The 20,640-nt window shown below is 43.6% G+C and overlaps 1 protein-coding gene across 1 annotated transcript; it reads left to right on the plus strand.

Moving 5' to 3' along the window:
• The first annotated feature begins 1,096 nt into the window (after positions 1 to 1,096).
• Positions 1,097 to 11,821, plus strand: MRPL23 (mitochondrial ribosomal protein L23). The gene is made up of 5 exons (XM_050336040.1): positions 1,097 to 1,172; positions 1,333 to 1,455; positions 2,086 to 2,168; positions 3,574 to 3,647; positions 11,457 to 11,821. Exons 1-5 carry the CDS (start codon positions 1,147 to 1,149, stop codon positions 11,619 to 11,621), a joined length of 471 nt encoding a protein of 156 aa, XP_050191997.1. The 5' UTR covers positions 1,097 to 1,146; the 3' UTR covers positions 11,622 to 11,821.
• The last annotated feature ends 8,819 nt before the right edge of the window (positions 11,822 to 20,640 follow it).

The following is a 20,640-nucleotide window of genomic DNA, read 5'->3' on the forward strand; positions in this document are numbered from 1 at the left end:
TAAACCTGTCCTCTTTCCATTTAAAACAGTTGCCCCTTGTCCTATCATGAGAGACCTTGGTATTGTAAGCACCTCTTACATTTTGAAAGGCCATAATCGGGGCTTCCTGGAGCCTTTTCTTATCTGGGCAGCATAACCCCAGCTCTCTCTGTCTGTGGCCTCTCATGGCAGGTGTCCCAGCCCTCCCAGCATCTCCATGGTCTCCTCTGGACCTGCTGCCACAGCTCCGTGTCTGTTGTGTGGAGGGTCCCAAGGCTGGACCGCACCGCCCCTGGGGTCTCACCAGTGCAGAGGACAGGAGGAAATGGCCTGTCCACAAGATCCTCTGAAATGCAGGCAGCACTGCTAAGTCCCACAGAGACAACATTTTCACAGAATCAGAGAATTGTTAGGGTTGGAAGGGACCTTTGCACATCATCCAGTCCAACCCCCTGCCAAAGCAGGGTTCCCCAGAGCAGCTGATGCAGGAATGCATCCAGGTGGGTTTTGAGTGTCTCCAGAGAAGGAGACTCCATTATTTCCCTGGGCAGCCTGTTCCAGTGCTCTGACACCCTCGATGTAAAAAGTTCTTTCTTATGTTCAGGTGAAACTTCTTCTGTTTTAGTTCATGGCCATTGCTGCTGGTCCTGTCATGGGGCACCACCGAAAAGAGTCTGGCCCTATCCCCTTGGCACCCAACTGAGATATTTATACATTAATATGTATAAATATCTGTCTTCTCTTGAGTAAACAGGCCCATCTCCCGCAGTTTCTCCTCCTAAGAGAGACGCTCCAGGCCCGTCATCACCATTGTTGCCCTCCCCTAAACCCTCTCCAGTAGCTCCTTGTCTTTCTTGCACTGAGGAGCGCAGAACTGGACACAGTACTCCAGCTGTGGCCTCTTGCAGACACTTCTCGCCGCCTGCCCCGGCCTTGCGGCTCCTCTAGAGGACCCTCCCCTCCCCAGGGCCGTGTCCCGCTCCCCGGGGCCGTGTCCCGCTCCCCGGGGCCGTGTCCCGCTCCCCGGGGCCGTGTCCCGCTCCCCGGGGCGGAGGGTCGGGGCCGCCCCCACAGCCCTCACACGGGCCCGCCGCGCTCCTCCGCTCCAGCAGGGGGCGCCGCCGCCGGGGGCCGCTCTGGCGCCGCCGCTTCCAGCCGGGCTCGGCCATGGCGACGCGCGCCAGGAAGGCCGTGTGAGCGGGACGGGACGGGACGGGACGGGACGGGCGGCGGGGGAATGCGGGGGGATGCGGGGAATGCGGGAGACGCGGGGGACGCGGGGGACGCGGAGCCGGGCGGGGCGTGGGGCCGGTCAGTCAGGCGGTCAGTCAGCGCGGCGCCGTGTCCCCGCAGGTACCCGCTGTTCCAGAGGGGCGGCCCGCAGCTGCGGATCTTCCGCCCCAACTTCTTCATGCTGGCCGTGCGGCCCGGCGTCCCGCAGCCCGAGGACACCGTCCAGTTCCGCGTCTCCATGGAGTGAGTGCGGGCGCTGGTCCCGGCGGCGGAGGGGCGGGAGGGCGGGAGGGAAGCGGCTTCGGCCCGCGGGACACCTTGTGGAAGGCAGCAAGGGCACGCGTTTGGGCCGGGGCTTGCGTGGCTTCCCCTCACCGAGGGTTAGCGAGGCTCAGCCTTCCCGGGGACGGGCTTAGCGGAAGGAAGTGCATATGAATTTGGTCCAGAGGAAGCAAGGTGATGCCCAGGTGTTTGCCAGGACTCCTCCAACCTGACCGGTCTTGTTGCACTCAGTAGAGCCCGCAAGCCTGTGGCAGGTTCTGATAATTCCGGAAACTGCTGCTCAGAAGATAAAGGAAGGGCTCTCAGCTTGGGCAGTGAAAAAGCCTGCTGAACACAGAATATATCTGGCACTTTGACTGTTGAGGCTACAGAGAGTAAAATATTTACCAGTTGTTACAGTTTATGGGTAATGAATTGCTGTAGCAGTGTGTGATCTATGTTGAGTTTATACTTTCGTGCAATAAAGATACCCTGGTTAAAAGAAGAAGAAAGCATATTTATTCCAGAGTATCAACCAGTCTCTGGTTTATTTTTTTAAAATACTTACACTTTTTCTTCTTTCTTTCCCCAAAATGGTTTTGCATTGCCTAGAATGACAAAAGTGGATATCAGGAATTACCTTGAAAGAATATACAATGTGCCGGTAGCTGCTGTGAGGACCAGGATACAGTATGGTAAGTGCAGTTGAGTAATCCAGAGGGTTGAATACACCATCCTTGTGCAGCCAGAATGGGCTTTAGCTATCAAAAGGTCTGTTAGATTTCAGCAAACTTTGGTTCCAGGGGCTTTGCTGGTGATGTCAGTCAGCTTAGTTGTTTATTCATCCCTTCAGATGAATATGCACCACTTCATATTTGAATGTGTTGATTAAATTGTGATGTAAGTTTAAGAAAAATCTGAATTTAAAAAGCCTTATCGTCCTGACAGTTATCTAGCTTGTGTTTCTGTAGTTGGTACTATTTCTCTTTGAAGACCAGTGGGTGTCTCCCTTCAGAAGGAACTGCTTCTTGTGTTTTGATACGATTAGTAATTAAACTTAATTTCAGCCATAGCCTTTTTAAAACACTAATGTGAATTGAGATTACCTTGCATGCATACAGAGGAGGTGTTATGGTCTAACAAAAGGCAAAGTTCGTAGAGCAAAGAAAAACAGTCTGTTAGACCAGTAGATAATGGTCTAATAGGTTGTGTGTTTGCAGTGGTAAGATTAGGGATCATTTTAAAAAGAATAGGAAAAAAGAGCTGTAGTAGTAAAAAATATAAAATTAAAAAAACCACTTTAAAATTAAGATTGTAAAACTCAGAATATGTAAAAGAAGAAAGAAACCTGGAAATACCATCTGTGATATGCTTATCTGCAAACCAGAATTAAATAAAGTCTTAAATACTTAACACGTGTGGTTTCAAACAGCACTGAAAAATAGTCATGCTTGTCCTTATAACCATTGTGTCCCTCTTTGCAAATTTTAGGTCATGGTAGCATGTATGTAGTCAGGGATAAATGAGGGTTAGAAATCTAATAATTTGAGAGCTTTAATGTCTGCCTAACATGCAGGGAGTAAATTGCACTTCCCACTCAGTTGTGACCAGCATACTTGGAGAAGATTGGGGTGCTTTTGTTTGGATATGGAATATAATTCGTGTCCTGGTGTATAAACAGTAGATCCAGCACATTAGCCGGGTAGGAAAAACAGTCAAGTTTAAAACTGTCTAGTGGTAATTTTCTCCCTGTCTTCCTGAAGCTGTTGATGATGGCAGGACAGTTTATCGCTCCTAGCCCCCTACTCAGGAGACTTAGCTCCTTACTTCCTTGCAGACTTCGTGTGTGAGGTGAAGGCACAGTGGCTGTCAGCAGTCAGCAGGCTGGTGATACTTCAGTTCCCTGCTTGTAAATAAGGAGAGTAGTGCCCCTCAGTTTCAGTACACTTCACTAACTGCGATGCTGTGCTGGTACTGAAGGAAGCATATTCCTCTTAACAATAAATCAGAACTAACAAAGTCCCCCTTTCAGCCTGGCCTTGCTGTGGAGAACTCAGAAGTCCTGGGAAGTAAAAGGTGGGATTCTCTTCATTTCTACAGGTGCAAACAACAAGAGGAATCACAAGAATCAGAGAGAGAAGAAACCAGATTACAAGGTCGCCTATGTACAGCTGGTGAGTTAACATGGATGCTTGTGAGGAAAGACAGAAGGACTGTTAACCAGCCAAGCTAAAAGTAATGTCCAGTGAATTGTCCTGGTTGGCTGAATATTTCTACCAATTCTCTAAGAATGACAGTTTCTTTAATACATTCCAGAATATAAAGAGACTTAAATGACTCAGTCTGAAGATCAAAATTCAAACAAGTGGTTAGTTTTCAAGTCCCGTGTTGGTTTGAGGTCTGTGTGTTAGACTGTGGTCTGATGTCATATGGTGCTGCTTTGCCAGTGGGTTTCATGCTGACCCTGTACTCTGTGTGCTGGAAGGTTCATGACTTCTGTGGTTGATTGCTGAAATGTCCAGTAAGTGAAAGAATATATTGTGAAGGTAGGGAACTTCTTATTAAAGGTTTCAGAGAAGACTAAGGCATATTCCTTGGAGAGCCTTTAGTCATGTCTAACAAGCATGCTTTGTGGCTGAACCAGGTTCTGAAACATATGTTGGTTGCCCAGTGGAAAAGAAGCTTCATGTGCTTCTAAGTTTCTTTCACAACAGGAACATATTATAGTTTTGACTTCTCTTGGGCTTACCTGTTGTTACGCAAAAAAGAAGTGCAACCGGTGACCGAAAACCCCTTCACATACCAAAATTACATTAAAGGAATGCTATTTATGGTTGTAAAAAATTGCTGTTGGCAACACAACCTCGGTGTTACTCCATCCTGGGACAAGGATTCAGTGTTGTGGCAGTGCTGTATGATCTTAAAAGACTGCCAAAGACTTCATATGGAACTGGGGTCGAAGTCAAGAGGCACAGACAATGGGAATTCTGATTTTTTGTGTGTGTGTGTAATTTTTTAAAGTTTAAGTGTGTTTAGAAGTTTTGCTCTAAGCCCTTTCTGGGAAGGGGAGTGGAAAGAAAAGTGAGGAGACTCTTGTTTTTCTACACAGCCCTTACCTTTAAAACAATAGTGTGAAGTACAATGTTGCTAGAAAGAAACAGAGTTGTATTTAGATAAGGACTAAGGTTGATTCACTGTGCTGAAGTTAGAGGCAACCTCATCTTTGTGAGGACTTTGCAGTACAATAGCTAAAGAGCACATTCTTTTTTCAAGGAACAGTTTTTGCTTTGATGGGCAAATTCTCCCAACTGCTAGGTTTTTGTCTGCTAGAGATCAGGATTGTATGATTCATTAAGAACACAGCTGAGGAATTGAATGCCTGGAGTGCCGTTTTATCTCACAAGTTGCTTTTTCTGAGTGCTGTTCCTTAGCAGGCAATTACAGGCACTTTCCATTATCACAGCCTTCTGCTAGTGACTTCTTTGCTTTTACAAACTCATTTCTCAAAACTGAAGTAGACACGGGTCTCTAGCGAACTGTAGTCAGTTCTCAAATTTTATTTAATTGTATTTAATGCAGTCTTTTTTTCTCTTGTCTGCTGAGTTGAGAAGGAGGTAGTCTGCAGCCCATAGATACTCGGGGGGAAGGAGTGGGAAGGAGAATGCTGCTCCTCTGTGGAGCAAGACACCTGTTTAAGGCAACACCTCTGTGCATTTCTTTCACATCAAACCTCTTGACCTAGGATAGTTGCCATTACCTTAAGGGTAGCTTGGCAGAGGAGTGGAGATTTACCCAAACTAGTTTGGTGCTGAAGGCAGGTGCACAGCAAGATCTCTGGTCATTCCTCCGGCCTCCCATTTTGTCTTCTGGGCAATGTGTGTAGCCCTGTCGCGCTTTGGCTGAGGACTGCTCTTAGTACATGGGGGCAGCCAAGAGTCCCTTACTGCACTGCCCTATGAATTAGTTACCATAATAAGTTCTTAAGGCCATGTTTTCCATCCATCCTGTGAACAGGATCAGGGGACCACTTTTTGGTGTTGTATTTCATCTCAAGGGAGGGAATCCTCGTCATTTACTAAACTCTTGTCAGGGAAGCTTGGTCTGTGTGCTTATTCCTCACCTCATTCCTGGTCTCTTTGCTCTCTTTTCTATTGTTGTTGTTGTCTGTTAGTTCCTTTAACATTTTGTTTGTCTGTCCCCCTTTTTCTCTATTCCTTCTCCTTTCTCTTCTTCCTTTTGTTTTGTAACTTTTCATCACTAGCTCTCATGTCTCAGACAATGAGCTCCCAGTCCTGTGTTCACACTAGCTTTAAACAGTGGGTGAAGCCAGAAACCCAGTGTCATTTCTGAATCTGAAGGGTTTGCCTTCATTCTCATTCATGGTGTGATTCAGGCCGTAACAGGCCCCATGCAGTCCATTGTTAATATCTGCCTAATTTAGGAAAGTCTTTGGTAACCGCTGTAAAATCCTTATTTTCATGAGAATTAGCTTGCATCTGCCGTGAGTCAGAATAGCTGGGCTTTCCCACCATTTTTGCCAGCTGTGTTTTCTCTCATTAATCCAGTTTCAAGTTAAAACTGCTTATGACTGGAAAAATATGGGTGAGTTTTTGGTAGGTCTTGCACTGATCTTTCTGTTGCCCACTAGGTGGAAGTATTGCTCTTTCCACTGTGACTTGGTGGCAGCTGTGGTGCAGTTTACCTGAATGAAACTGAGTATATTCTCATGACCAGTTATGTTTGCCTGCTTCATAAAGCATCACCTTACGTATTGCAGCACATGATACATATCCATTAATTTACTTCAAGTGTCTCAGAGGTGGAAGGTATATGAAGTCACAGTCAACACACCCTTAGGTGTCAGACTAGTACCCCAGCTGTTCCAGATGTAAGAATTGTTGTCCTTTCTTTTCCAAATACTATTTCTTGGAGATTCAGAGCTGTTTACTTTATTCTCAGGCGGTAACTGGACAAATATGTGATCTGTCCAAGCATAATATTTTCACACTAAAAAATACCTCAAATCATAGAAGGCTCTGGATCAACAATATCTTGCCATTCCAGAGCCTGCCTGTGTGTTTTCCCCTTTTGGAATGTGGTGAGAAAGGTTTAAGTTAGAGACTTATGGCCTCAGATATCAAATGCTACTTTTCTACATTGTTTTATTTTTTAAATTAAAACCAAAGCTATATATCTTTGCAGAGTAGGTAAAAAAATGTAATACAGCAACCTTTCTCCTTACTCCAATACAGCTATAATTGTGATAATGAGAAGAAAAAAAGAAGGAAAGAAAGCCAGTGGGAAACTTTACAGTTGCATTAACATCAGCAAAATTTAAAAACAACAACAACATCCCCTCCTCCTCCTCCTCCTTGTCCTCCACTATTGTGACTGCTTTAGCTTAACAGGTGTTAGCACCCATGGGAGCACAACTGTAGACAAGCCTCTGGAATCCAGACCTATTTTTAATTAAACCTGTTTTGAGAAATCGAACAGAGATGGCTGTAAAAAGGAGTCTGACCTTGTCAACATTAGGACTAACACCTATTTAGCTTTTTGAATGATGGCACTGTCGGGAACATTTTTGCAAATGCTTTCTCCTCAGACCCTGTTTAGAGTGTCCTGTACATTCGCAGTAATTAACCTATTTGAGCAGTTTTCTTTTGAATTCAGAGGAAACTTGGATGCTCCATGTGCAGTGTCATTCCTGAGTGGATTTCTGAAGTTGCTTTCTGGGCTGTTTTGCTATACATTTTAACATCAGACGTTACCACTGCAATAGTAGGAGAATTGTTCAAATGCACTGTGTTATTAAACTTAGCTGCATTTGCTGCTACTGCTGGACTGAATCCCGTGCTGTTGGGAGTCCAACTTTTTTTTTATTTAATGATACTATAAACATCACTTTTCTGCTAATTCTGAAGGACAGTAGTAAGTGCTTCAATTATCTAAATAATCAGAAGATCGCACAGTTGTTTACGTGATCAGTGTTTGCTGCATCATTTCTGCACAGTAATATCTGTGCTGACCTGCCATTTCTAAACTTCTCAAGGGACGCAAAGGTCAGAGAAGTATAAATGAGTTTGTGCCGGATAATCCTTCCAGCAATTTCGTGACATGAGGCTCAGCAGTGGAAAGACTAACACTTGACTTCATAGGCCCAATTATGATCACTTAACCTCTCATTAAAAAAATGAATGGAGGCAATTTGTATCACTCCATGTGATAACTCCTTAAACAGACTCTGAGAAGAAGGTGTGTTTTCACCCTTTCTAATGACAAAGGCTTGAAATCTAAAGGGAAATCTAAAGTGCTTAGGTCACTATTTATTGTGAAGGATGTTACTAGCATTTAACAAACGAATTGTCATGAGGCCTTGTATGTTTGGGCAATGCTGAATTGAGGATTAGAGTTTTGCAGGACAAGAAGTTTAATGCCTCCCGTTTCTGTTATCTGAACACTGGACCACACATCTCACTTGTACATAACCTTAGAATTTGTAGGAAAAAGAGAGATCTCTGTAAAGACCCTAAATTGAGAATAGCAGTGCATAAAATCATCATATTGCCTTTATTTTTTTCTAGGTGTTTCAATACTGCCTCTTTGACTTGCTTTGTTTGGGTTTTTGTTCTTTTTTTTAGCATTGTAAGGCCTCACTTACATATAAGAGCTTGTGGTGGCAGAGCTTATCCTGACAGAATATCACTGCATCACCTCACATTGGTGAAAAAGTTCTTTTGCTGGCAGTGCAGCACCCAATTCCAAGACAGACTAAATTATCCGAACAAAAATTCTTTTTTTTCGGGTGCCTGTCCTTTTATACAGGATTTTCTCTTAGCACAGCTGGATTGGGTAGAAAGGTGTTCTTATTTTCTCCCCCTTTCTCTGTACTTCTAACTAAGGTAATTATGCTGGCAGAAGTTCTAAAGTTTTGAAGTCCTAACCTTTTGAGAGATTACTTCAGCTTATGTGAGTTTCAATAATTAAGCAATTAAAAGGATGACTGCGGATAAAGAGCTTGCAAAAGGTAAGACTGTAAACAAATGCAAGGTTTTCGAGTAAGCCAGAATTTTGCTTTCTGGTTGAATGTGCCAGCATTTTGTGTTCCAGCAGTTTGCAAACCAGATAAACCCTGATGAACTCAGTAAACATTGTTTGCTTTATTCCAGTGAGGATTTCATTCTGAGGATGCGTTTATCATATGGTTGTCAAATGGTTGTTGTTATTATAGAAGGGAAAACTTTTACAAAGAAGAAGTGTAAGAAAAAGCAGCACTGTGTAAAGAAGCGCCAACCCTTCTGTTCCTTCGGTAGGCATTTATTTTTGAGGAGGTGGCATATGAGCTTGAACCTCAGTAGCCTCTGGCATCTTGTGGAAGATGCACTGAGTATAAATATGCCTGGACAGACTCACAATCCTTTATGTAAGTCGATGCCTTTTGGTATTTTTGAAATTTTGAAATACCCAAGATGCAGGCATCTTCTGAAAACTAGCTACTGAGCATGCACAACAGCTATTTTTCATACAGCTTTCATCACTCTAGAGCCTTACAGTGCAGTATTACTGCAGAGTATTGTTACTTAAGATTTATCAACCTTCAGTTCTCAGGGTGTAATGTCTTGGCTGTTTCGAATCGTGTTTGGCTGCCAGCCAAAATCAGAATTTCTTCACAAAACAAGAGCTGGAAAGAGCCAACGTGTCTCTGCTGATTTTGATTTATTAAAAGACTCCAGATACAGATTGACATTTTCAGCTCAATATTTGACTTTCACCAGCCTTGAAATGGGAACTCTGAGCACTTTGATAAACAGCTTAAAGGTTTGTCTTGTTTTTGCTACAGCCTCTGTGTGTATCTTTTTTGTTTTCTTCCCTCTTTTCAAAATAATAACTGTTTTGCAATGCTTAGTGAATTACCGTGGATGTTGTTAGTATGCTTTAGGGACAGCTTTCCTTCATTCTCCAGTGAGGGAAATGCATTGGTCCTGGAAGCATACCAGAATGAAAGTGCTGCATAACAAGAACAGTCCCTTACTACACTGTTACCAATATAAATAGTTCTCAGATTTTCAGTGTAGGTGGTATGCCTACCATGTTAGCCTGAATTGTTTTCTGACTTGTTTGACTAAAATGGCTTCCTCTCCAGGGCAGACGAGTCTTCAGTATCGGCCCTGTCTGTTCTATAGGTACCACAGGGCTGAGTGACACTGTGTTAAAACACAGTAATTTTTGTAATATAAAACAGCAAATGCTTCAGTGTGCTAAATTCTTGGGCAGTGCTTGGCCTCAAGGGTGCTTGTTGCTGGTCCAGCTAAAGGAAGAGTTTCAGTAGGCTGCAGCTTTGGGATTGCTCAAGGACACTGAAGGGATTGCTCAAGGCCAGTTTCTGTGCCGTCAAATGGAACTATGCTTTAGTTGTCATAGGACAGCTATTAAAAACATACCTGTTGGTAATTTAAAGGTACAAAAGAGTTGAAACCCCAAAGTGTACACCAGTGGAAAGGAAAACCTTGATATGTTCCAGTTGAGCTTGTCCAGGCTGGAATCAAGCTATGTACACAGCAGCTTCTTTGTTGTTTTTGTAGTATGGTCAGGCTCTTAGGAAACCCCCAAGAAGTATGCACTACAAAAACAACCGGAGCATTGCTGGGTATGAGTTGGTATTTTGTAGATTCCAGTCTGGATAATCTCATCTGGGGTAAGTCATGTTTTTTCTCTCCAAAGCGTATGCTTGAGGTTTAGATTTTTTTCACACCTGTTATTTACCGTGTTGAATATATATGATTAAATGAAACATAGCATACATTCAGATGGGTCAGGGACGTTTCTGTTGGATTTAATTATGTTGTATTTCTGATCTCAAAATGCAGGGTAGGTAGCTGTGTTGTGGAGGGCTCCTTTCATCTCCTTTGTGGAACCATTTCATAACTGGGCCTCTTGTTTGGTTATATTTACTGCACAAATATAAAGAATGGCTGATCTAAAAAAAAACAAACCCACCTGTTTTCATCTGAAGCAATGGGTTTTCTTGAGAATTCTGTGTGCAACATGCTGCCAAAGAAATTAATGTATGATAACTTTGTAATTATTTTGGAGAGTAATTTTAGAGTTATGAGTGATCAGTTACAAGTTTTATTATGCAAGGTCCCATACAGAATGGAAGGGCCAATATTGTTGAATTTAATGAAGTTGTGCTTACCATTAAAAAGCAAGTAGGTAATGTTAATGGGATAGTACATTTCCACAGAATAATGGTTTCCTGCTGTTAGATAAAAGCCAGAGACCAAGCAAATGTTTATCTTCCAAGTGGGAGACATAGATCTGATGATGATGTTTCACTAAATGACTTGTCTCTTAGGCAGAATGACTGATGCAGATGTAATCACTTTAATCTCATTAGTGATATATTAGGCATATTGTTCCCACTGTAATTGTTTTACACTAGTCTTTATGTCTGTTGATAAGAAACCTCTGATATCTGTTATTCTGTATTCCCACATCAAAACCCTACAATAACAGCTGCTAGGAATGTTCTGTCTTATCCTTAGCTAAGATCTAAACAAATACAACCACTATTCATATTCTGAGTGTTAACGAATGCCTGCTCCACCGTGTATTTTCCCAGTGGTGTTACTATAACAAAATCAGTTATTTTGCTCATCTTGCTTTTACTGTATGACTCACACAACATCTCTGAGCTGGTTCAAAGTCGTTGAAAAGGTGTCCATCTCCTGATCATTCATCTGTAAAAAAAAAAGATGTCAGTGTCTTAAGTAGTGCACAAAAGAGGAGAGGCTGGAAGATAGCTCTGGGGGGAAGGGATATACGAGTATCTTGGGGAGATGGGTTGAAAGACATCCTGGGAGGTTATAAGATACCGTTTTGCACTAGCTGAAACTTCAGGGTGGTCTTTCATTATAAGTGTATGCATCATAGCTATTGCAGAAAGGCTGAAATGTCTCTCTGACCATTTGTTTTTTCTTTAGGGCCAAGGACAAACCTTTCAGTTTCCCAACCTATTTCCCGAGAAAGAACAAGATACAGAAACTCGCTCTTTTGATGACTTCAGGAGTAAATATGTGGAGAAAGAGAAGCAGAAGCAGGAAGGTGACCCCAGACGAGGTGGAGTCCCTGATTGGTTTGGACTTTGATGCAACAAACCAGCTGCCTTCCTTTAGGCTCAGAGGGAATTTGATTAGCACAATGTGCACTCTTCCCTCCTTGTAGTGACTGAATGTTTATTCTTGAGCAGTCCTTGTTAGCGGGTCTTTTTTCCTGGCTGTGTATGCATGACTACAACAAATTGGCCGTGAAGAAATAAAAAGGTAAAATAAATCTGACTACATCAGGACTTTCCTGTGAACTTGTGGGCTATTTCTAAAGTGTGGAATTCCTTGTTGTCATTTCTGACTGTGAGAGTATCATTGTGTTTACCTTTTTCGTGCTTCTACAGGTTGTTCTGGGTAGAAATAGGAGGCATTTCATTTCCTAGGATACGTGCAGTTTGCACTGAATAGAACGTATAAAAGTCAAGACAGGTTTGTCAGACGTAAACATGAAAGTGTAGATAACTGGACTATAGGCTCAGGACATAGGGTTCCCTTATTGTTAGTTGTTGTGTCCTACTATCCTGTGTATTGCCTTCCTTGCAGCGATCCCTTCTTTCCTAGAGAGGTGTCTGTGATCTTCTTGCAATCCTGTAACAGTTGTGTGGCATTTTGGGGCCAGGGTTTATAGGATAGGCTTATGATTGGGCATGTATGTGTTAGATCCCCAGAAGCATCAAGGAACGGACAAAGGTGGTGCATGTCTCTACTTGCTCTTGTGCAGTGCAGTAGTTACCTTCTGTGGCTGCCTGCCCTAGGAATGTTTACGGGATTGGTTGTGCTGGTATTCCTTCCCCTATCCGCAGCTACCTTGCAGTGCTGGCAGGTGTCCTATGTGGACACAGTTGTATTGGCATAGAAAAGCTTCTGCCAGTGTAGGGTGTTTTGTGCTGAGGACTAATAAAAAGACTCTTTTTGCTTTTTCTGCTCTAACTCCCTCTACTCCCAAGTTGCTGATGCCAGGGCAATGGTAGAACTTTTCAAGGCCTTCAGGGCTGCCACGTTCAGTTTTTTCATTTCTTGGCTCTGTGGCTCTTTCTCCTCGATCCATTGAAGATATTTTCTCTTTTCCTTTGTCAAGTAATGTGCTCTGCTGTTGTGTCAGAAACAATGGGGAAAAAAGGCAGGCTAGGGAGGGTTTCATCACAGTTCGAGAAGGATATTTCTGCAGACCATTTGCTACAACACAGCATACGCAGGGTTAAATGTATAGCTAATGTTTCTCTGGCTTTTGAATTCTGCCACTTGGAGCAATTGGCAGGGTAGTGAATGAGCCCATGCCTTCAGTGCTTCTACCCGGGTGCTCTCCTTTATTGTTCTGTGTCTGAACTTCTTGTTTGGACAGCTAGCAAGATGTTTACAAGGAAACAGCTGTTCTCCAGAGAGGCAATCCAAGTAGGATTTTACGCACCCCCTTCTGTTCATTAGTCACCTCTTTCCCCCTGCTACTTCCCTCCTGCACGACAGTCCATCTTCTGTGGTTTGTTGCTTACAACCCCAGCGACTCTCCCACCCTCCTCTTTGTCCACTTTCCAAGGGGGAATCCAAGGGGGGGGATCGTGTATGATCTAAGTTAGCCAGTGTTTAAACAGAGAGATGCTCTCAGAGAGGAGGGAGATAAGGGAGGATTTGCTACTCCCAGCATGCCAGCAGAGTTACGATAGTAGATGTGGAAAAATACTGACTTCACTGAGAACAGTTCATATGTTTGGCATATCTGCAAAGGCGACACTTCCAGAGTTTTGCAGTGACGTGAAACTACAGGTTAAGCCAGGAGCTGGCCTGCAGTTTTAAAGTAGGATGGCTGAATTTGTCTGGGCCCAAGGATCTCTCCTCTGCTGCACACAGCCTCCCACTCCCCCTCTCCTTTTTTTGATATATTTTTTTAAAGGGGCTGTTTCTCAAACTCACAGATCAGCATGGAGATGATCTGTATTGGGACTGAGACTTTGTTCCTACAATATAATGTTACAGAGTTTGCTATTTTTTTCTCCGCTTTCCTTTGTGGTTGCCTCCAATATAGATAACTCTGTCTTTTTCACCATGGTGAAGGTAAAAAGAACTGATCTAGTGCTGCCAGATGTCTTCCTAACTGGTTGGTCAGCCTTGAGCAAGCAAACAGTCAGGTATGTGATAGTTCTGGATAAACGAGGCTGTATTCCATGTACTAGGTGTAACCATCAGCCCCTCTGTAAATGGTCCTCAGGAGACATTGGAGTCTCCAGCTTCTGTACTGGCATTAAGGACCCAAGCTGAGTGGAATTTATTTGCTCTAGGCTGAGCGAGTATCAAAAGTCCCTGTGTAGGTTTACCATGCTTTGCTATTCTGTGATTTCTCCATGCGTGATAAATTTCTAGCTCATGTTCAAGGCAGGTTTCTTTGCAGAAGGGCATAAAAGGGAAGAAACAGAGATACAGGCAGATACTCAAGCTGTTTAAGAGAGCAGTCATGGAATCACAGAAGGGTTTGAGTTGGAAGGTACCTAAAAGAGCACCTGGTTCTAACCGCTGTCATGGGCAGAGACACTTTCCTCAAAGTTACCAACTACCTCTAAAACAGTGTTCATGTGAAATTATGGTAAGATTTTAAAAAAAAAGAAAAATCAAGTCCCTTACCCAACATTATTTTGCTTAAATGCTCCTGATTGCCATGGCAGTGGGATTAAGAAGATCCCAAGTCTTTCCCAGTCCCTTGTTGATCAGTATTTTTGAGGAAGTGCCAGTGATTATTATGATCTCATGTCTTCAGTGCCTCACAAATCCCATTCCCCAAGCTGTACAGGTGGACTAAAAGATAACAGAGATGATACTTTATTATGAAGGCAGAGATTGTGTCATGTACCAGAGAGAAGTACAGCAAAGGAGTTGTGAAACTAGGACAGTTTTTTCTGAATTTTGTTCAATATACTGTGCTCCTTCCAGCACATCTTGATGTTTGTTTTGGGTGAGGTAAGGGGTCAGCAGATCCTATGAAGTCACATCTAGCCCTGCTGTCTGAGGTGTCGAGCTGTCCTTGGCTATGTCAGCGGCTGTACCTGTGGGCCAAGGATATGGATATACACACAAATAACTTCTCCAAGGAGCAAAGTAATGACTTGGTTGAAGAGACTGATGTTCGCTGTGGTGCAGGAGAAGCCACGTCCTGCACTTGGCGTGTGCAGCTCTGCAGCTGCTGGTTTCTCTGACGTTCAGGGGAGATGCTGAACGCAATTTCTTCCCCCTCTGAACGTGTGCAACCCCCCAAAGAGAGGAACGTGCTGGAACAGTTGGATGTGCAGTTGACTCTGTTGGCCACTCTGGTGGAGAAAGGCATCTGGCTGTGATGAATGCTATCCCAGCAGTACCATCCAGCTATGATGAGTGCTGTCCCAGCAATACCAGAACACTTCAGAGGCAACACACAATTGCTTTTTTGTTTTGATTGTATTTTTTTTATTTTATTAGAAACAAACAAAAAATGAATTGCAGAGACAGTGAGGTGACTATCCAAGTGACTCTCCTAACATTACAGTTTTGAAATGAGTTTTGTGCTGTAGATCATGCTCAGTTGGGTGCTAGGGACAGGTTCCTGCAGGTAAGAAAATCATTGTGTCTTTTCACCACTTGTCACCTGAGCCTTGCTATGTGACCTCAAGAGGGTGCAGCACAGCTGGTAAGTGATTAGACACAAAGCTGTGGTAGCTTTATCTACGGTGTGTTACCCAAACTATAGAATCATAGAATGGTTTGGGTTGGAAGGGACCTTCAAAAATCATCTAGTCCAACTCCCCTGCAATTAGCAGGGACATCTTCAACTAGATAAACTTGCTCAGAGCCCCATCCAACCTGACCTTGAATGTTTCTAGTGATGGGGCATCCACCACCTCTCTGGGAGACCTATTCCAGTGTTTAACCTTCTGCATTGTAAAAACCTTCTTCCTTATATCTAATCTACATCGACCCTCTTTTAGTTTGAAACCATTATCCCTTGTCCTACTGCAGCAGACTCTGCTACAAACTCTGTCCCCATCTTTCTTATAGGCCCCCTTTCAGTGAGGAAAGGCCACATTAGGGTCTTCATGGAGTCTTCTGCAGGCTGAACAACCCTCCTCTCTCAGCCTTTCCTCACAGGAGAGGTGTTCCATCTCTCTAATCATCTTCATGGCCTTCCTCTGGACTCACTCTAACAGGTCCATGTTCTTCCCGTGCTGGGGACCCCAGAGCTGGATGCAGTACTCCAGGTGGAGTCTCCTTTGACCTACTGGCCACGCTGCTTTTGATGCAGCCCAGGACACATTTGGCTTTCTGGGCTACATGTGCACATTGCTGGTTCATCCACAAGCACCCCTAAGTCCTTCTCCACAGGGCTGCTCTCAATCCCTTCATCCTCTAGCTTGTACTAACACTATCCAACTGAGGGTTGCACTTGGCCTTGCTGAATCTCATGAGGTTCTCATGGGGCCCACTTCTTGAGCTTGTCTAGGTCCCTCTGAATGGCATCCCATCCCTTAGGTGTGTCAACTGCATCTCTTAGCCTGGTGGTGTCTGCAAACTTGCTGTGGGTTCACTTGATCCCGCTTTTTATCTCACTGATGAAGGTGTCAAACCAAACTGGTCCCAATATGGACCCCTGAGGGACACCATCATATTACAGGTTAAGTGTAACCTGCAACATCAGTGGCCAGGTTTACAGTCCTGTCCATCATTCCCTGTTTGTCAGGCTACTGGTGGTTAAAAGAGAAAAGGCTGAATTACAGGAAAGAAGTACAACCTTGTGATCAATTCCAGAAAAGGTATATACTAAACTATTTAACAAATATCCTTGTTCTGGGCAAAGGAAAGTCAAGGTACAGGGAGGGTAGGTGGCTGAATATGCCTAAGAATGGGTAAACAGAATTTCTGATGTCTACTCCCTTACTGGGCCTCTCCAAATTACACATCAGGTGACAGAAAGATGTATTCACTGATTTGATCCACTGCTGACCCACTGTCATTAGCAGTGCTGAATGAATGAATGAAGCAGTAGGAAAATTTTGCTTACTTTATCCAATGCTATCTTGCTGTGGAAAATGTCTTCATGGTTGGGGAATTCCTGCTCCATCCAGGTTATCCCAATTACATCAAAGGTGGGTGTTTATTTCAGGAAAACTATTTTACTAAATTTGAATTTTCAGGTTGTAGGACAGACTATTGCTTCTTCAGCTCCGGTGTGTTTGTGGAACGGCTTTTAGAGAGTGGTAAGGGTTGGATAGAGGACGTATACTTAAGTGTATGTGCAATAGGGCAAGGTACACAAAGCAAGCACTATTTTTCCTGGGAGGACTGAAAGCTGTAAAACCGTTATCTTGACAATGCTGCTTTCTCCTGAAGTAGAGTTCAAGGACTGCTCAGAGTCCAATTTAAAACAGTTGTCTGAGAATGGCTTTCCAGGGTAGCTTATATGCCAAGGCTCATAGGTACCACGTCTAAAAAGGAACATTGTGATAATCCCTTTTGATCTCCTGAATAACACAGACCATAAAATTTCATGCTGTACTTTCTGTACGTAGGCCAGAAGCTTGCGGTGGAATGTTACCTGGAATAGATTTCAAGGGTTGAACTTGACAAGTGTTGTAGGACCAAGTCAGTTTCCTTGAATAAGCTGGCTCCAAACAGCATGAAAGTCACCAACATGTTGTCATTTGTCCTGTGAATTACGTCAAGTGTTTGTAATGGGGAAAACAGAATGTTGTTGCTGCTTAGGCGTCATGTGTTTGCAGAGAAGAGAGGTAATTTTTATAAATATTATTTTCTTTAAATGCAAAAGGTTTTGGACTAGCTAAGGTGACATAGTGGCTGAGCCCTTTCTTTTGGAGTGATTTATGGCTGTTTAGACAGCATGTCGCTCTTTGTGTATGGTACGGTTTATCAAAGTGTGTACTGCTGTTGTGGACACGCCCAGCTTGCAGAATTCGGGAAATATATCTCAGTCACTTGTTCTGTGGCTTGAGAACGCAGTAATTAGGGCCTGATAGAAAAACTAATTGCTTTTAATTACAAAATGGGACTAGTTATCAGTCTCAACCTTTCCCACCTTCAGCTGTTAGAAAACTCTGCAAATAAAAAGTGATTAAAATTTTGGAGAATTTGTGCAGTGCAGAATTAGGCATCACATTTTCTTCTGTGGTGACTGGGACCTCAGAGAGGTCACACACAGTATTCTAGGTAGGTAGGTCTTGCTTGGGATCTGGCCTTTAGTGCTATCTATGCTTCATTTTCCAAAGTTCTTGGTTTAGGAGTCAGATCAGTGTCAGTGATTCGAGGCTTGGAAAACTTCCTTTCCTAAAAAAAAGGCTTGAGAAATTCTCTCTGTTGAATTGTAATTTAGAAGTATTTTGACTGTCTGTGTGTATCTGGAAGAGAAAAATTTCTCAGAGGCAGAGCATAGTTTAGTGTAGCAAAATGAGTGAAATGAGCTGACTAGAAAGGGAATGGCTGTAGGGGTGGGCAGGTGATATCCTCCTAAGTGAAGGGAGAGCCCAGGGGATTGTTCTGGATCATGTCTGTATGGTGCATTTTTCGTGAGCCCGCGCTGAAAACACAGAGCTGTTGAAGACCTCTCAGGTCATGTAGTCCATCTCCTCAAATGAAGAGAGCCTGCTGCAGATTGAGCCGTGCCAGCGCTTGCACACATGGCAAACCCAGTGGGTGGTGTGTCACAACAGCTGTCAAAGACTGGTCGTCATACCCAGAGTCTCTAAACATCCTGTTTATCCTTGCAAGGAGGAACACTTGATTGAAAGATAAATACCAAAAAAAAAAAAAACCAAAACAAAACCCAACCCCAAAACTGGTGCTAGGAACAACATTTGCCCTTGGGCTAACAAACCTGAAAACAAAAGAAAATAAACATAGGATGGAGGCAAACACATTTCCACACAAGTCCAGATTCTAAAAGGGATTTAGGAGCTTAGCTTGTTTTGGCATGCTTGAAAAAGAAAAAGCCGTCTGGGTGCCAGGATTCTTAGGGCTCTGTATGTGTGCGTGTGCATCAGGGGAAGAACACAGGGAAAGATGGGGTGACTGTGGCGATGTGACAGGAAAATGGAGGACATTGGAGCTGCCAGAAAGATTTATGCAGGGTCACCCTTGGGGCATAGCTTGCACATTTTATTTTTTCTTTAATTAAACATGCCAAAAAAAAAAAAATCTTCAAGTTGGCAGCGAGATTTTTTTTTTTCTTCCCCCCTGTGTTTGTTGTTCATTTGTTGCTGCACGGGAGGTCTGTTTACTTTGTTCAAGAGAATGAGGGACCCGAGAGACACTGCTCTGCATGCAAAGTTTTTGTGGAAGGGCTAGAGGAAGAGAAGGAGAGGAACTTGCAAGCCTTTTGAAACAGAGGTGATAGAGTTTGTGGGCTGTTTCTTTTGCTTCTTTGCCCAATGCATGTTGGGCCTGATGCTGCTACTGCTTGTGCAGGCACAGTTGGGCCCTGGACTTAAAGATGGGTCCTGCTGTTAAGGGCTGGTAAGGCAAATCTCTATAGAGTGAGTGTAAAGAGGCCTAATAAGCCTTAAGACTTGATGTTGAAACTCTGAATAGCTGTGTAACACCATGGTGCCTCCTACTCTGCCCATGGGATCTCTCCTGAAGGTTGCTTTCAAACTGGAGCTGGTGCTCCTCTCTCCTACCACCTGCCTGTTGACTCTTCTGAATGGAGTTTGGGATTCATTCAGGAACGTGCCATTAAAATACTCTAATGGATGAACCAATGCAGCCCTTCATTCCAGGGATTTAGTGTTTTGAAGGGGACTTTTCCAGAACTGTGTGGCAGCCCACGGCTGCTGCTCTTTGTTGCTTTCGATGACTCAGTCAACTTCTGAATGCTTCGGTTTCTCCAGATGGGCTTAATAGTGATTGTGACCTGACTGGAGATCCAGCAGAAGAGTGGAGATCTGTATTGCTTTTTCTTGCTGGCATCTCAGTGGATGAGACAGCTTTATCCAGCTGGATCTTCTTCATGTCTTATGGTGCTGTAACAACTAGGAAAGGACAGTGGGGAGAAAACTAAGGGTGCTGCACAAGCAGGGTGAATGTCTTGAGGTTAAGAGATGGGCACATCCCTGGGGATACTTTTTGCATGTGCGTTCTTACAGGTTATAGGCAGTGAGAGCAGTGGCACGTGGCAGGCAGTGAGCGTACTGCAGAGGGGCAGGTCAAGGGAACAGCTAATTAAAGCAATGGGTAATTCCAGTGGAGCAGACTTTGGAGTATGTCATGTTCTGTTCTGCCATTTGGAGTTTTCTTATCCTTTTTGACTGGTGAAATAGGACAGGAGCTGATGGGTCTGGCTATAACCTCAGTTTTGTGTTCAAAGCAGCTATTTTCTAGCCCAAGTTAGTTCTGTATTGCCCTAATGCATAGCAGAGCAGAGAAGTTTCAGTTGGCAGTGGAAGTTGACTCCTTTTATCTCTGTGTTCCCTGTTTTAATTGACAGGAAAGCTGCTCAGCAATCTTAGGACATCTTTCTGTGTTGTGAAGACTCCCTTAAATACTGGGACACACCATATTGTTTTGGCCACTTTGTCTCCAAGAAGAGGGGGAGTTTGGGAGCCAGCTATGATTGCAGTCAAGGAAAGAGGAAAAAGACCCTTAGTGAAAAGACATTGAAAACCCTGTAAATATTAATTCTAGAAGAGGGAGGAGTGAGAGCCAACATGATTAGAGATGGACTATCCAGAACTACCTCCCTTTACAATATATGGGAGTGGGGACTGTCAGAGAAACAAAAAAGAAGGCAAGATACAAACTGACATAAAAATGTTTTCACTCAACATTGGGTTAGATTAGTGTTGTGCAATTCTTTGCCACAAAATATCAGGGCCAAGAACTTTGCTGGATGTAGACACACTCTGACTTTTCCTGTGGATAATCAAGATATCAGAGAGCTAGTGGTAATACTAAAAGAACAAGAGTTTTGGGAAGTTTTCAGTGCCACATGCGTCAAGGCACAAGCTGACTCCAGCAGTTAGAGATGGGGATAGGAAGAGACTTACTTATTTCGGAAGTGAAATAGCCTGTGAGCTGTCTCTTGCAGGGTTTCTTT

This window comes from Myiozetetes cayanensis, unplaced genomic scaffold, assembly GCF_022539395.1.
Source record: "Myiozetetes cayanensis isolate MyiCay16 unplaced genomic scaffold, myiCay2020 scf6-25, whole genome shotgun sequence".
NCBI lineage: Eukaryota > Metazoa > Chordata > Aves > Passeriformes > Tyrannidae > Myiozetetes > Myiozetetes cayanensis.